Here is a 17,005-nt window from a genome sequence, read left to right on the forward strand (position 1 = left end):
TATACTTATACGGTATTAAGAATGTACCAAGAATTATCGATATACCTGAAAACACTACACCATTGGTATTTCTGAGGTAAAATGGCTTGTTAATGCTATTGGAAGGTCTGACGCAACTTTCCAGTTGACCACTGGAAAGTTGCGTCAGACCTTACTTATAGGAATACTTACACTTTCTGACAGATGCTGTGCCAGGATGATATCATGTATAGTTACAGAAGTGTTTTCTTGGCACATGTTAGATCTGCTGATTTGAAAGTTGTGATATATGAATTTTTACTTAAGTATAAAGAGCTAATAAGCTTCATTTCGGCAATGAAAACATTATTTAAATTAAGGGGATATTAAATCCCACATAGTTTTAAAAACCGAATAAGAAACTCAAAGATTGGAATCAGAGAGTTTCTTGCCAAATATAGTAAACTATAAAGTATCGGAAACCACTGGCACGAGCAAATGCAAGTGACCCTAGCGGGTAGTGCAATACTGGAAGACTCGCAGCAAAGTCGGTAAATTCTGATCACTATTCTTAGGTATTTTCCATAATGTAAAAACACATTTCCTAGGAAATGTATGCTGTTATTACATTATGGTAGGGAGGTCACTACCCAGACCAGTTTCAGCCTTTTTTGAGGCTTCATCAGTGAGTAGCTAGACCTAATACCGAAGTGTATAGCGAAAAGAACTTATATACTTTGTGATACGAGTTTCCAAACTGGTGCAACCATTAAGTTAAGTATAAAGAGCTAATAAGCTTCATTTCAGCAATGAAAACATTATTTAAATTAAGGGGATATTAAATCCCACATAGTTTTAAAGTTCCTTTCCACAAAGTTCTTTTCGCTATACACTTCTGTATTAGGTCTAGCTACTCACTGATGAAGCCTCAAAAAAGGCTGAAACCGGTCTGGGTAGTGACCTAGTAATAACAGCAATACATTACATATTATGTTATTACATATAATGTAATAACAGCATACATTTCCTAGGAAATGTGTTTTTACATTATGGAAAATACCTAAGAATAGCGATCAGAATTTACCAACTTTGCTGCGAGTCTTTCGGTATTGCAAATGTAGAAAGCAAATGCAAGTGACTAGGGTCACTTGCATTTGCTCACGCCAGTGGTCGCCGATACTTTATAGTTTACTATATTCTGCAAGAAACTCTCTGATTCCAATCTTTGAGTTTCTTATTCGGTTTTAAAACTCTGTGGGATTTAATATCCCCTTAATTTAAATTATGAATTTTTAATTTTATAATTTATATATGTTACGGTTGAAGTAATAAATGTGGTTATTATTAATAATTCCTAGAGGAGTCTGGTAAATGTAATAAAAACGTTTACAGTGTTCAAAAGAACTACTTTCCTTACTTTTTTTCATCATAAATTAACCTAACCTAACCAATTGCAATATTGGAAATCTTGCCTTGACCATCTAAATTAGAATATTTTGTACCTAATTTATATAGGTTTTCATTCTCAATAGCCTAACCTAACCGGTTAGGTTAGTTTATAATGAAAAAAGTAAGGAAAGTACTTCTTTTGCACTCAATGAAATCAGAAATCATTATAACCTAACCGATAAAGGTTAGGTTATAATGATTTCTGATTTCATTGAGTGCAAAAGAAGTACTTTCCTTACTTTTTTCATTATAAACTAACCTAACGTAACCAATAACCGGAATATTATAGCTGTTATAATTTCTATTGAGAACGAAAACCTATAAACATGTTTTTATTACATTTACCAGACTTCTCTAGGAATTATTACTTTAACCGTAACATATATATGTGACTCCCATCCATGAAAGGTTGTAAACCTGTAATACATTAATATGCTGGATGTGCTAAGGATTTTTTTTTTCTATTTTTATACTGGAGTTATTTTGATGACTCCAGTATGCAGATATTAGTCTCTCACTGGGTAGTGAAATTCATCTTCCACTTAAAGACAATTGCATATATCCATCTCCATAGCAGAATTTGAATCTGCAGCCTGTTGGTTGAAGAGTGGCTATGTGAATAACTTAGCCAACCAGGCTATTGACTTCCATCTGAATAATGTGCAGTGTTACAAGACGTGTGTGTCTTTCATGAATGGTTCCAGGAGCATTATTTACTACTTTGGCTTGCTCATTTTCTAGATCTCAGTAGAACTGCACATCTGTGGGATGAGGTGATATGAGCTGTTCAAAATAAGAGTCTGCTGCACTTAATCTAAGGCTGCTGAAGAATTTGATCAAGTCTGCATCAGCCTTGATCAGAGTTAGGCTGACCATATTTCTGTGAGACAAAAACGGGACATTGAGATGGCAAAAACAGGACGGGAGTTATGTAATATTCTGTATTCTTGAAAAAGTAAGACGATAAAAAAGTTTCATTACATAAACATATTGAGCTTACCATTATTCTCCAGTAACAGAACCCATACAAAAATTTAGGTAGACGATTTAGGGGACTATTTTACCGCGATTATACCATGAATGTTTCTCCATTGAAGTGATCTTACACAGCACATTTCGGTCTTTCAGCATATTATCATAAAGCTTCTCACTCTCCATGACACAATTGTCTTACAACTAACATAGCCCTCATTGTCTCAACACTTAATCTAGATTTCTCCTTTGACCACATACATAACAGAATGTATTCTCTCAACAGGTGCTATACTTCCTGGAAGACAAAGAATAAACTCTACAATATTACAAAAGTCTTGAAAGTCTAGGTGGTTTCTGCTCATTTCAGAAAAAATCTGTACCCATCTATTAGATATAGGAGTGTTTTCTTTATTCCATGTATTCAATTGCCTGACAATTATAGATTTTATAAGGGTCCACTGATCGAATACACTAGTTTCTTCTGTTTCTGTGCGTGTGATTGAGTTCCTCGTTCAGGCTGTCCTGTATTTCTTTCCATTCATTTGCCTTCCTTAGTAGTATCCACTTGAACTTCTCAGTGTTTCCTAAACTGCACTTTCACTTGTTGACATATTCTAAGCTAGTTTCATAGAAATTCTCAACTACCTCAAAAACCTTATACTCATTTACTGAGATAAAGAGCCAATAGGCTTCACTTTGGCGAGGTACATTTATTCAAATTAAGTGGATATATTGAATCCAACATTATTTCTTAGCTGAATAAGAAACTCAAAGATAGAAAATCTAAGAATTTCATGCCAAATATAGAAAACTATAAAAGTTCAGCGAGTCCAAGCGTAAGCCAGCACCTGGTACATGCTGGGGCAACTCGTAGTAAAGGTGGGGTAAGCTCCGATCACTTTCCTTAGTATTTTCACATAATGTAAAACACAACTCCTAGGAGATGTATATTGTTATACATTATGGGGGAAGGTCACTACCCAGACCGGTTTTGACCTTTTTTGAGGTCTCATCAGTGAGTAGGTAGATTCAGATGTAAATACTGAGGTTGCAGTAGTGCAGAGCTTATTTCTTTACTTCACTGATGAGGCCTCAAAAAGGTCGAAATCGATTCAGGTAGTGACCTACCCCCATAATGTATAACAACATACATCTCCTAGGAGTTGTGTTTTACATTATGGGGAAAATACTAAGTACAGTGATCGGAGCTTACTCCACCTTTACTACGAGTTGCCCCAGCACGTACCAGGTGTTGGCTTACACTTGGACTCACCGAACTTTTATAGTTTTCTATATTCGGCATGATCTTAGATTTTCCATCTTTGAGTTAATTATTCGGCTAAGAAATAATGTTGGATTTATTTGAATAAATGTACCTCGCCGAAGTGAAGCCTATTGGCTCTTTATCTCAGTAATTTAGTAGTGCACCTTTTGGCGACTCGTACAGTAAAGAAATAAGCTCTGCACTACTGCAACCTCAGTATTTACATCTGGGTATACCTGCTCACTGATGAAACTTCAAAAAAAGGTCTAAACCAGTCTGGGTAGTGATCTTCTCCCATAATGTATGACAACATACATCTCCTAGGAGTTGTTTTTTACATTATGGGAAAATACTAAGGACAGTGATCGGATCTTACTCCACCTTTACTACGAGCTGCCGTAGCATGTACCAGGTGTTGGCTTATGCTTGCACTCGCCGAACTTTTATAATTTTCTATATTCGGCATAAAACTCTTAGATTTTCTGTCTTTGAGTTTCTTATTCGGCTAAGAAATAATGTTGGATTCAATATATCCACATAATTTGAATACTTATATTCATTAATTTCTCCTGAATCTATTAACATTTTCAGTTGTTTTTTAACATCAGTAGTTACAAACATTTCACTTTTTCTGGACTCTTGTAAACAAGAGTCCAGAAAAGTTGCTTACAAGATTTTCAATGTTCGTGGCTACTTCTGTAGCTGAAATATTATCTTTTTCACTTTATAAAATAAAGAGCCAAAAGGCTTCAGTTCGGCAATGCGAAAATTAGGATGTACCAATAAGTTCAAAACAGCTGTCAGGCCAGTGAAACTTTATCAAAATCTACCAGTAGGAGGCCCATATACGGACACTAGTGGCCGTGCTCCCTATTAGGTCTGGCTAGGGCAACTTGTAAATGCTAGTGAGTGTATTCTTATTAGCTCTCTGATCAAATTCCACACGAAACTTTTATAGTTTCTGTATTTTGCTATGAAATAATGCTGGATTTAATATCCACTTAATTTTTGTAATTATCTTTTTTTAATTAAGTTAATGTATGTTTTGAACATAGACACTTGATCTCTTGCAAATGATAACCACAATTTCAAATAGGGATCTTCAAACTATTTTCGCAACATAATGGAATTTTTCTTGAGAATGAAAATAAAAAGTCCATCAAACATGCTTAAAATTCTCTCAATTGATAGACCCTCTTCATAATCTGCCTCTTCAGTTCAGTTTCAAGTTTTTGCCACGCATTATTTTTTCCAAGTCTTTTGCAACCACCAAAATTGGTGTTCGTGATATCTTCGTGATATGCACACAAAGCAACAGTTTTGTTTTGTAAGTCAAATTTGTCACTTGCTTCCTTCAACATAGCACACTGTAGGTCGGATATTTCACCAGGTAAGGAAATAAAGTCTATAATTTTGTCTTCAACACCACAATTTGGCAAAAAGTACCGCACAAATGACTGGAAAAAGTTTGTCTTTTTTTGTTTGATGCATCTAAACTGGCTCTAATGCTTTTTTGTTTTATTCAAATCCTCTATTACTTTGCCCACTATTTATGGTGATAAGACTTTGGTAATTATTGCTTCTGATTTGGTACGTGCTGAAGAAAATTTTGGTTCATAAATTTTATTTATCAGTGTCGACAAGCAGTCATTTGCACGAAAACTTTGGCCAGGAACGCACAGTATGATAGGCAACAAGAGCTTCACTTGCTGCAATTTTATCGCTTTCACTATCACCATCACGTCTCACCATAAACAAGGTGATGTTTTTAACTGAAGCTAGAGTCTTTTCAGCATCCTTATGTTTCTAGCTATATATGTTGGTTGACTGTCGCTTCTGCCTCCATGAGCAGCGGAAAAATGGACATTACAATGTTGGCATACCACTTTTGTTCCATCACTCCACAACTTGTCCAGTTTAATGAATTTGAATTCTTTCTGGAGATCATGATTTAAACTGCAATTTTGCCCCTTTGACATTGCAAGAGACTTAAAACTTTAAAAAATATGCAATTTAAACCTATGGCATTGAATAACAAAGCCAGCAGTTAGCATACAGGCAAAACAAAAACTAATGCTACAGCAGAACAGATGCTGCGTCTGAGGTGCTCAAGTGTTGCCAACATGTATTTTTTATTTTCTCTGAATAAATCACTGCAGATATTTAGTATCAAACAATGTGATTCCATGGTTATACAAATTACTGGTATCCATGATATTGATATACGACTATAGGTTATGTATAATAATTTATGATTAACCAGTATTAAAGTATATTTATAATTTTTTATTAAGAAGGGGACAAAATTGACATTTTTATTAAAACGACAGGACGGCCGGGATATATGAAAAAAAAAAACGGTACGTATAGTCAGCCTATTCAGAGTTCATATAAGTCATGACCATTCTTGATGGGTAAGGGGAGAAATGCTACTTATGTATGGTGAACCTTACGAACTGTTCACTTAATGTATATAAATAATTAATCTACCCTTCCCCACTGTTAATGTATCTAGAGTCAAAAATACAACTTCACACTTAACATTAATGCTAAGATGTATCAGAATCATACGCTACAATTAATTAATACTGTGTAGTCCTTTAACCTTTTACCTAATTTTGTTGCTAAAAAACTGTCAAATTTAAATTAACATTGAGACATTTTAATAAATATCTCTCATTTCAGTTCAGATATATATACTGTCTGTTTGTGTATACAAATTTAAAACAAACCATTGCCTTTGTAGTGCAGTTAGTATTTTGTTGATGCTCTTTGGTTGAAAGGTTGGAAGTTGGTAGGTTTGATTTCATCATAGTAATAAAGGAATATCTACAAGTACTTTCCAAACAAAGGAAAAATTACTGACAAATTGATTATACTTTACTATCAATTACATTGTATTATTACATTATATAATGCATAAATTGCATAATGAATAATATAGTATATAATATGATATAATATAGCATATGTAATGTAAATACATTATTACAGATATAATATATTCATCTTGTTGCCCTATTATGCTTTAACATAATCCAGGGGTCTTCAACCTTTCAGACACTGCGTGCCACATTAAAAATTTCAGTGAAGCCCGCTGGCTACTAAGCTATACTGTGGTATTTAGATGCTTTCCAGATTCCCAAGGAATGCTTTGCATTTGATACTTTACATAAAATCCTATAAAAATAAACAAGCTCAGCTTTAAGAGCATAGGTAGGAGTTGGGTTCATGATAAGTAAATACAATCAATACTTGAAGAAAACATTCAATTTTTACATTGTCAATGGGCAATTTGGCAATGTTTTTCCTTGACCAGTTTGGCGATGCTGCCATCAATGTTGGAAGTCGCTATCTGCAGAGTATTTTCGAGATTTTGGTCCGTAATCTGAGCTCTTGTCTTGGACTTCACATACTTCATTCTGGGGAAGAACTACTCACATAAGTATGTGCTGCCTAATAAAGCGCACATCTTAAGTGTGCACCAGTTGATCTTTAGATTGTAACCGCGTATTTAGGTCATTCATATGCAACGAGATGTCAGTCACAAAGGAAGTCTGTCATCCACTTCGGATCATTAAATTCTGCAGTCGGATTCCCCCTTGGTTTGCATGAACTGCTGTATTTTGCTCCTTAAGTCAAAGACTTTTATGAACCTTTCCATCTGCTCAACCAACTCACATCACTATAATAAACCACATCGCCGTGATCTGCTTCACACTCTTGGGTCAAAAACTCTTGAAATTGATGAAGATTCAATCCTCTTCCCCTAATAATGTTGATGATAGTCGCAATAACTTTCATGACATTCTCAAATCAAATAGTTTTTGCACACAAATTCTCCTGGTGGATTAAATAGTGGTAATGGATGAAATCTTATTCTTCTTGTTCCGGTTCTTTCCATAGCAGTGCAACAAACCCTTCGTTCTTTCTCACCATAGCAGGGGCACCATCAGTTACCACACCCTCGAGGTTGGTTAAGCTGAGGTCGAAACGCTGGAACGTTTTCTTGGCAGCTTCAAGATTATCAGTGCCTTTCATCGTTCCCTTCATAGGTACCGAATGCTAGCAGTTCTTCTGTCACAATGAATTATTGATCAATGCCACAGACAAAGATAGCGAATTGTGCTGTATTCTTCACATCTGTGCTCTCATCTAAAGCAAGTGAATATGACATAAATTCGAATGACTGTTTTTTTAAAGTTCCTCAGTGTCATTGGCAAGTTCTTCGCATGTCGTGCTACAGTTACCCCAGACAAACTCAGTTTTTTAAACACTTCCTTATTATTTGGGCACAGAATATCCCCAGCAGCAATGGGACACTCTTTCACAAACTTGCCATCTTTTTTAGCAGTTTTTTCAGCTATTACATAACTTACTTTGACGCACGCTTCGCTCTCTTCTCTCTGCCTTTTAAACGTACCCTGCTTGCATTTTAAATCACTTTGGAGACGGTTCACTTTGTCCACATGAAACCACCCTTGAAGGTTTTGAAATTGGACGCATGCTTTTGTCTCATAGTGTCATTTTATATTGTATTCTTTTGATACTGACACTGACTCACGACAAATTAAACACATCGGCTTATCGTTGATTGGCACAAAAAAGTACAAATTGGTCCACTTTTCATTAAAAACTTGACAAGAATCACTTGATTTATGCTCTTTACTCATACACACCACTCATATACTGTTGTGTCTTACTTTCTACTCATATATCTATTCTTTAGTCTTTGGGTCAAATCCCCATTAAACTCTCATTCGGGTATCACATGGTACCTCTGGGGGACAAAGGAATTGCCTTGAGATCGAGCCAATACCAATATCAGATTGTCTGAGATCAACCTCTCGTAAAACGCTAAGAAATTTATATTTCGCTGCGCCACTTAGTGCTTTTAGATTAAACAATATTATTAATTAAGAAGAGATCTCAAGACAGTACTTAACTGATACCTTGTAATTTCACAGACGTGGCCAAATTCTATTCTTTTTCTAGTCTCCTGCCTAGGTTCGTGGTACTTTTTTCATAAGCGGTGCATCAGATTCCAGAAATCACAGATAGTCTTAGTTGGGTACAAAAGCAAGGTTTATTAGATATCATAAATATGTACATACAATACAATAAGCTTAATTCCCACCTTAAGGGAATTCCTGACAGTCAGGATAGAATTAGAATATTACAATAATATAAGTATACTCAAACTGATTAAACTGTAAATCTCTGAAGTAAGATTTCTTAATTTTTCCCTTAAATACCTTAATCATGCATGATTATCACAATAACTCTCTAATTTCTTTAGTATTTCAATAAAACCACACAAGATAGCATTTATATCTTTTACGATTCCTTCATTGAAAGCAATTCCTTACTTTAAACATATTATAAACCTCCTAGAACATATTATGTAACTCTATCACAATAGGAGACAATAAGAATTTTAGGTAACCCTCTCTAGATCACTGCAGTTCAGTCCTAATTAATATCATTAATGTTCCTTCCTCTGGTTTTTACAACGTGGCACAAATTTTTCATTCACATTCAGCAAAATACAAATAAGGTCTACTTATCTATCTTTGGTTCTGCGTTGCGTCAAAGGTCTACCGGAATCTGCCTCTCCCTAGACGAAATGTCCATATGCTCCAATATGGCTTTCCATGGACGGCCGGGCATACTCTTTCCATGGGGATACGACCTTCTAAAGGGTGTCCCAAAATTCACGCAAGATTTAAATTTAGCGCCATTTGTGCGGTAAAGTGTTGCCAACGAGAAAAAAAAGACAGCGTGACAGCTGACAGTTCAGGGTTATTAAAAATGGAGTGCTGCACGAAAGAACAATGCATTTTCATTGTTGAGCAACATATTTTAAATTTAATGAAGGTTTGGCAGCTACAGTTCGCAATTTTCGTACAAAATATGGTCAGAATAGTGATTTAACTTCAACTGTGAAAAGATTAATTAAAAAATTCAAGGAAACTGGATCAATTAATGATCTTATACACTCTGGCTGTCCTTCAACAAGTCGTTCAACAGAAAACATCGAAGCAGTCGTGAGAGTGTTGCTGAGAGTCCAGGAACATCAATTCAGCACCGTGGTCTTGAATTGGGCATTTCGAGAAGCTCTCTACAGCGTATTCTCACGAAAGATTTGCATTTTTATGCTTACAAAGTTCAATTGCCTCAAGAACTGAAGCCTACTGACCACACACAGCAAAGAGAGTTTGTTGAATGGATTATGGAACAACAAGTGGATGCTTATTTTTCGAACAAAATCATCTTCAGCGACGAGGCTCATTTTCATCTTGATGGCTTTGTTAATCGACAAAATTGTCGCATTTGGGGTTCAGAAAATCCACGAGTGATTGTTGAGAAACAAATGCATCCACAACGTGTCACTGTTTGGTGCGGATTTTGGGCTGGAGGCATCATCGGTCCATTCTTCTTCGAAAATGTGACCAGTAAGGCAATAACAATGGTGCTCGCTATCATGACATGATAATCCAGTTTTTTGTGCCTAAATTGCAAGATATGGATGTGGATAATAAATTTAGTTTAATCCTTTATCCAAGTGTGAGCAAACAAAGTTTGCACCTGAAAGTATCTTCAGGACTGGGGTAAGGTGGTACAACACCAGGGCACTCCTTGCAAAGGTGGAGCAAGCTACCAACACTCCTATCTCAGTATCTACCATAATGCAAAACCCATCTCCTTGCAGATATATCTAATGTTATGCATTAAGGGAAGGGCCATTAGACATATGTCTAATGCATAACATTAGACATATCCTCAAGGAGACGTGTTTTGCATTATGGGAGATACTGAGATAGGAGTGTTGGTAGCTTGCTCCACCTTTGCAAGGAGTACCCTGGTGTTGTACCACCTTACCCCAGTCCTGAAAATACTTTCAGGCACAAACTTTGTTTGCTCACACTTGGATAAAGGATTAAACTAAATTTATTATACTCTAACCAAGTGAAAAATAAACTTTCAATATGGATGTGGATGACGTGGTTTCAACAAGATGGTGCCACATGCCATACAGCCCGAGAAACAATTCAATTACTGCATGAATCATTTCCTGGTCGTGTAATTTTCCGTTTTGGTGATCAGAATTGGCCGCCCAGATCATGTGACTTAACGCCGTTGGACTTTTTTCTTTGGGGTTTTTTGAAGTCTAAGGTTTATGCCAACAAGCCCACAACCACCCACGCCTTGAAGGAGGAAATTGAACGCTGTATCAATGAAATTCAGCCACATTTATGCAAAACGGTCATGGAAAATTTCGACAAAAGAGTGCATATGTGCTAGCAAAGCCGTGGAGGCCATTTACCCGATATGCTATTTCATGCATAACCCTATACTATATACTTTATGAATCAATAAGAAATTACAATTTTTAATTAAAAACCTGTGTTTTCTATCAAAATTACTTCTTGCGTTAATTTTGGGACACCCTGTAGTTCCGACGATGCCTTTATCGAAACCCTCCGGAGTGGAGGTGCTGCCGCCCTCCACCCGCTCACGACACCGCGAGATGAACATCAGGAGATCCAGGAACAAAAAGCCTTTTTTTCAGGGGTGCTAGACCCTTATATTTTCACCTTTCTTTCTTGGCGATTCTTGCATTCTGCGATGTCCACCCAACGCACTCACGTGGGCTCACGTCATGCCATCCAGCTTTTGCCGCTATATCCCGTGTGCACTGACGGCATGTGATTGCTTGGGGCGAACCGCTTCTTCGCGTTGCTGCTCCATGACTTCACCTCCCCCCATCTTGAACTTGTGCAAACATTCTATATCTCTTAGTACATAATGCTCTATTGAACTTTGCTACAGGTCTACACTTCCATTATTATTTAACTAATTTGTGAGTGGTACAAATTGCATACTTAATTGTTTTCTCATAGTATGAAATATTTGATATTTTTACAATGCATTAATTTAATACTCAGAGGCAAGCATGGTATAATGTTTCTTATTGTGTGTTCGCTCTGTTATACAAAGATAAGATGAAATATTTTATGTTCCAAAGATAAGATGAACATAAAATATTTCATCTTATCTTTGTATAACAGAGTGAACACACAATAAGAAACATTATACCATGCCTCACGACAAATTAAACACAAATTGAACCCAAAAAATGATCCAAAATGTCCGTGTAATGGTTATTATCCACTGAATATGTCTCGCACTAATGAAAAAATTCAGGCAATATAAAACCACAATAGGCTATAGCTGACCTGATGAACCTGTGTGCACTTATACATGAATATCACACTGTTCAAGACTTACTGACTGTGGATGAGATCCTCTTGTATTTATATGAAAATAATGAAGTATCGAGAAGGCACTAGATAGCGCACTCGAATGAACTACTGCTTCAGCCATCTACCTGCAACATTAGTACTAGTACTTAAATACCGCTTGGCGCTGGCAGATGGCTGAAGAAGCATGTCTACTTAATGTTTACTTTTATAGGCGTTTATGTAAAGTATCATATGCGCAGCATTTCTTGTGAATCTGGAAAGCATCTTACGATTCTAAATACTGCAGTATAGCTTAGTGGCCCGTGGGCTTCATTGAAATTATTTTTTATTTAATCGCATTTTAATGTTAAGTAGTTATTTTTTCAAAATGGCCGGCGGGCGAATGCAAAGAGCTCCATGGGCGACATGTGGCTTGCAGGTCATGTGTTGAAGGTTCCTGACATAATCCACAACAAAACAAAGGATGGCTCATTGTGAAGTTGCAGGTTCGATGCCAATGGCATGTACAATAATTAATAGGCATTGCTAGGATTCATAGAACTGGAATAAATTCAGATTGAAAGATTCAGTTTCTGTTACCAGTAAATTTTTGTAAAATGTTTGTTTTGTACTTTCTGCTCTTGATGGGCATCCTGATTAAATGTAGATGTTTATGATGTTAAAATTTTCTACTGAGTTTGATGATATGCAGATATCTTGCATAGTTAAATAATGTTTTGATATTATTTCAGTGACAAGTCTTCTGCATTGCATATTGCAGCAAGTAGAGGCTATATAGCCATAGTCCAGATTTTGCTAAAGTTTGGAGCAAAAATTGATATTTTAGATGCATCTGATCGTACTCCTCTTGTATTAGCAGTGAGCCGAGCAAATCATGATGTGGTAAGAATGCTATTGAAGCATGGAGCAAAAGTCAATGTTCAAGAAATACATGGTGAGACTTCATTTCCTTACTAAATATTTCATTGTAAATGAAGGAGGGTAGTATTTTCAGTCTACATTATGAGTTTCATAATAGTATAATCAGATGATTTAATGCAATTGAAAAAAGAAAAAAAAACTTAATAGTTTTAAGTTGTTTTTTGGCAAAACGTATCTTTCAAAGCACTGTATCTTGTTAAATAAGTTCTTTTATATGCATCTTAATATCTAATTTCAGAGTGATATGAAATATTTTCAGAGCTTTGTACCATAATTAATAGTTTTAATGGTTCCATTCCTGTTAAATAAGCTTTGCTGTCGACGTCTTAATATTTAATTTTGGAGCAGCATGAAATAATTTCAGATCCCTATGCCATAATTAATAATTTATTTAGCTGGCATGGAGTTTCCTAATGGGATCTGCATTCCATTTAAAGGATCATTACTATTATTATTATTATTCATACCTCAATTGAGTCAAAAGACACATCATGGGAGGTCCTTCCTAGGAAACACAAAGTCTATCATGCCACTCCTTGAACTCATTGATGGTTTTTACTCTCACAACTCTACCAGGCAATGCATTCCACAGTTCAACTACCCTCAATGCAAAGAAACCACTCCTCACCCTCTTGCTCACAGCTTCCTTTCATAACTTAAAGGGATGGCTCCTTGTCATTGCTCCTTCCCGCTGTTCTTCCACCAAGTGAAAAAACTCCTGTAAGTACCTCTCACCAGTTTAAAAGTCTCGATCATATCACCTCTCTCTTCTATTCACCAAACTCTGCAGTCCACATTCCCTCAGCCAATCCTCATAATTAATATTGTACAGTCCTGAAACCATCTTTGTTATCCACCTCTGCACCCCCTCCACAGTTAATTATCTTCAAATCCTGGGAACCAAATTTGAGAACAGTAGTCTAAGTGTGGTCTGATCAGGGTCTTATACAACAGAATGATAACTCTTCTATCTCTGCAGGTCAGCATCCTTCTCAGTTTTGCAGCAATGCTCAGGGTTACCTTCAACACCTTTGCAATAAGTTCTCTGAAGTGAAGGTTTCTATCAATCATCATCCCCAGTTCTGTTGTTTCTCCTACTTCCTCCAGTACAAGTCCTCCAATCGAGTATGCAGCCTCTCATCAATGTATCCCAAACTTCAAGACTTCACATTTTGCTTCATTAATGGATCATTACTATTTGAATCAAAATGAATATCTCCATTCATTTTCCCATCTGTCTAATTTATTCAAATCCTCTTGCAGGGCTGCCACATTTGCAACATTACTAATAACCGTACCTGGCATCACATTATCTGTAAACAACTTAATATCCCCCCTGCAATCCATTGACAATGTCATTGATATAAAGACCTATCGGACAGCCAATCCTGAATCCAGTTGATTAACCCGACTTATAAACCCATGTGCTGCAATTTAAATTTTAGCTAATCATGTGGCAACCTGTCAAATGCCTTTGCAAAATCCAAAAAAAATGATAGTATATGCCTTTCCCTCATCAACTGCTCTTATCACTTTATTATAAATGGCAATCATATTACTAAAGCAAGAACGCCCCTTAACAAATCCATGTTGACTCTCACAGATAACATTACCCTCATCTGCCCAATGCTGTATATGGTTCCTCACTAATTTCTCAAGATCTTAGCATCTACTGATGAAACAAAAACTGACCTATAACCTAGAAAGACTTTTAATGGGATTATATTGATCAAGTGCATATAATAACAAGTAAGTTATACCAACTGGTTTCACCAACTGAGGCTGTTGGCATCTTCAGGGTACATAACAGATGTAAGACACTAAAAGGTAAACAACTGTCACAAACTATAATCAACCGATTCCAATTATATTAAACAAAGAATAGAGCGTGGATGATATCACTTGTTGTTATTTAGGAACGTTCTATAGTTGGCACTATAATTCAGTTCTGGCGAGTTAAAGGATCTGATAAGGGTCTTCCAGATCACGGGCAAGATTAGTCCTTGGTTCCTGTTAAGGTTATGTATACAGCAGGCAACTGTTGTGTCATCCTTAAAAATTTGGGAGTGGAAGTCCTCCTCCATGTAAGGAATTGTGCTTTTATCCCACTCTATGGTATGGTTCGTTCTTGAGAAATGAAATGCTAATCCCGATTTTTCTTCTCTGTTATTACTGATGTCACCTATGTGTTCTTTTTGCCTAATTTCAAGGCTTCTTGAAGTTTGGCGATGTAATTCAAGCCGCACGAGCAGGGTATGTTATAAACCCCAGCATATTTGGAGAAAGGATGGCTATCTTTTGGAGATCTTAAGAATTGTCTAATCGTTTCTGTAGGTTTAAAGGCCATATTTTATGTGGTTTGAGGAGTCTAGCAATCTTATTGGAAACTTTCCCTAAGTATGGAATGACGATGGTAGAAATATAACGTACATCATCTTGTTGTCTTTGTCTGGGTTCAGAGAAAAGTATCTTGTGGACGAGTCTTCGATGAAATCCATTCATGGTAAGGTTGGTGGATATCAGGGATTGTTCTTCCTGGAGGTCTTGTTGATCTGTTGTAAGGAGAGAGGCACGGTTCTTCAACATGCGTACAATACTGAGTTTCTGAGAAATGTGGTGTGAGGAAGTGAAATGTAAATAACGTCCTGTATTGGTAGGTTTGCGGTAAACCGAGAGGTTGATACCACCATTCGGAAGCTTCTTAATTAAAGTGTCCAGAAATGATAATTGGTTATCTTTTTCAAGTTCTAGAGTGAATTTGATTGTGTGGTGTAGAGAGTTGATTTTGTTGAGAAAGTCAAACAGGTCCTTTTTTGTGTGGTTCCAAACTATAAAGATATCGTCCACGTATGTCCACCATACTGTGGGTTTAGGGTCTGTTTGAGTTAAGATTTTATTTTCAAAATCCTCCATAAAGAGATCAGCACAAGATTGAGGGGGGGGGGGGGCGCAAGGCCAGTCAATTGCTTATATATGCTTTTATTCCATAAGAAAAAGTTTGATCTTACACAATGACAGAACAGAGAAGTAATGTGTTGTGGGAGCAAACTTCCTAAAATGTTGATGACTTCCTCCACAGGGATGTTAGTGAATAGAGATGTAGCATCCGGGCTGGTGAGTAAATCCGTATTGGAGATGCAGATGTTCAGTTTCTCAACGAAACGTTGCAAATTTCGTATATAAGTATCCGAATTATGGATGTGTGTTTTGAGGAGGCCTGCCAGGTGTTTAGATAACAAATAAGTTGGCGAATTGATTCCATCCACAATCGGGCGCAGTGGTATTCCATTTTTGTGTACCTTAGGAGCGCCATATAGTCTTGGTGTTAGTGGATGCATGAATTTCAATCTACGTTTTAAGTCTATAGACCAGTTCACCATATGACGTATTAAATTGTTGGTATCATTGTGGTTCTTTAGTGTTGGATCTGTGACCAGGACACGGTAGGTTGATGTATCTGACAATAAGCTGTTAATCTTATCTTCGTAATCGCTGGTGTCTAAAATCACTGTTGAATTTCCCTTATCTGCCTTCAATATGATAATGACTTTCTTTTTCTTCAAACTATACAATGTTCTTTTTTCCAGAGTAGTGATGTTTTTGTTAGGAGTTCCGGAAGATGAGAGGATGATACTACTTTTTAATCTGATATCATTAGCTATGGGTTCCGGTAACGACGAGACTGCCTTTTCTATATTACAAATGATATCCACTTTAGGGATATAATGAGGTGTTATCACAAAATTGAACCCTTTTTTAAGTATATCGATCTCTGGTTTTGTTAATACATGATCCGGTAAATGAAAAATAACTTTGCTGTCTGGTAGAGAAGGTTTTGACTTAAAACGTTTTGTATAAAGATCCTTAAATTTTTTTATTTGGTTTCGTTTGCTTGTTGTAAAGGCTTTATCATAGCTAGTAGTGACCATTCTATCCAAATGTGACCATATATCTTGATCTAAAGTACTAGAAATATCGTCATAAATCTGATAACAGTCTAAATCTATTTGGCTTAAAAGGAATCTGGTATGCTGTATCCATTCATGTAGAAGTGCCAACAATGTTTTAAAATAAATATGTTTCGCTCGTCTTGAATGGAATTGTTCTTTTAAAAATAGAAATTTTGGAATAATCTTGTTATTTCTGCATCTTTTCAAAAAAGTGAGGTGAT

At 36.3% G+C, this 17,005-nt stretch overlaps 1 protein-coding gene across 1 annotated transcript in view; it reads left to right on the forward strand.

Annotated features, from left to right (window-relative positions):
• The window catches only part of LOC150094473 (uncharacterized), a 261,156-nt gene that overhangs the window by 168,081 nt on the left and 76,070 nt on the right, over positions 1–17,005 (forward strand). The window contains exon 6 of the mRNA XM_090411803.1: positions 12,645–12,847. Within this exon, the coding sequence (XP_090267929.1) occupies positions 12,645–12,847 (203 nt within the window). The remainder of the gene's footprint in view (positions 1–12,644; positions 12,848–17,005) is intronic.

This window comes from Typopeltis vanoorti, chromosome 22 (assembly GCF_054136105.1).
Source record: "Typopeltis vanoorti isolate ZY-2024b chromosome 22, IOZ_Tvanoo_1.0, whole genome shotgun sequence".
NCBI lineage: Eukaryota > Metazoa > Arthropoda > Arachnida > Uropygi > Thelyphonidae > Typopeltis > Typopeltis vanoorti.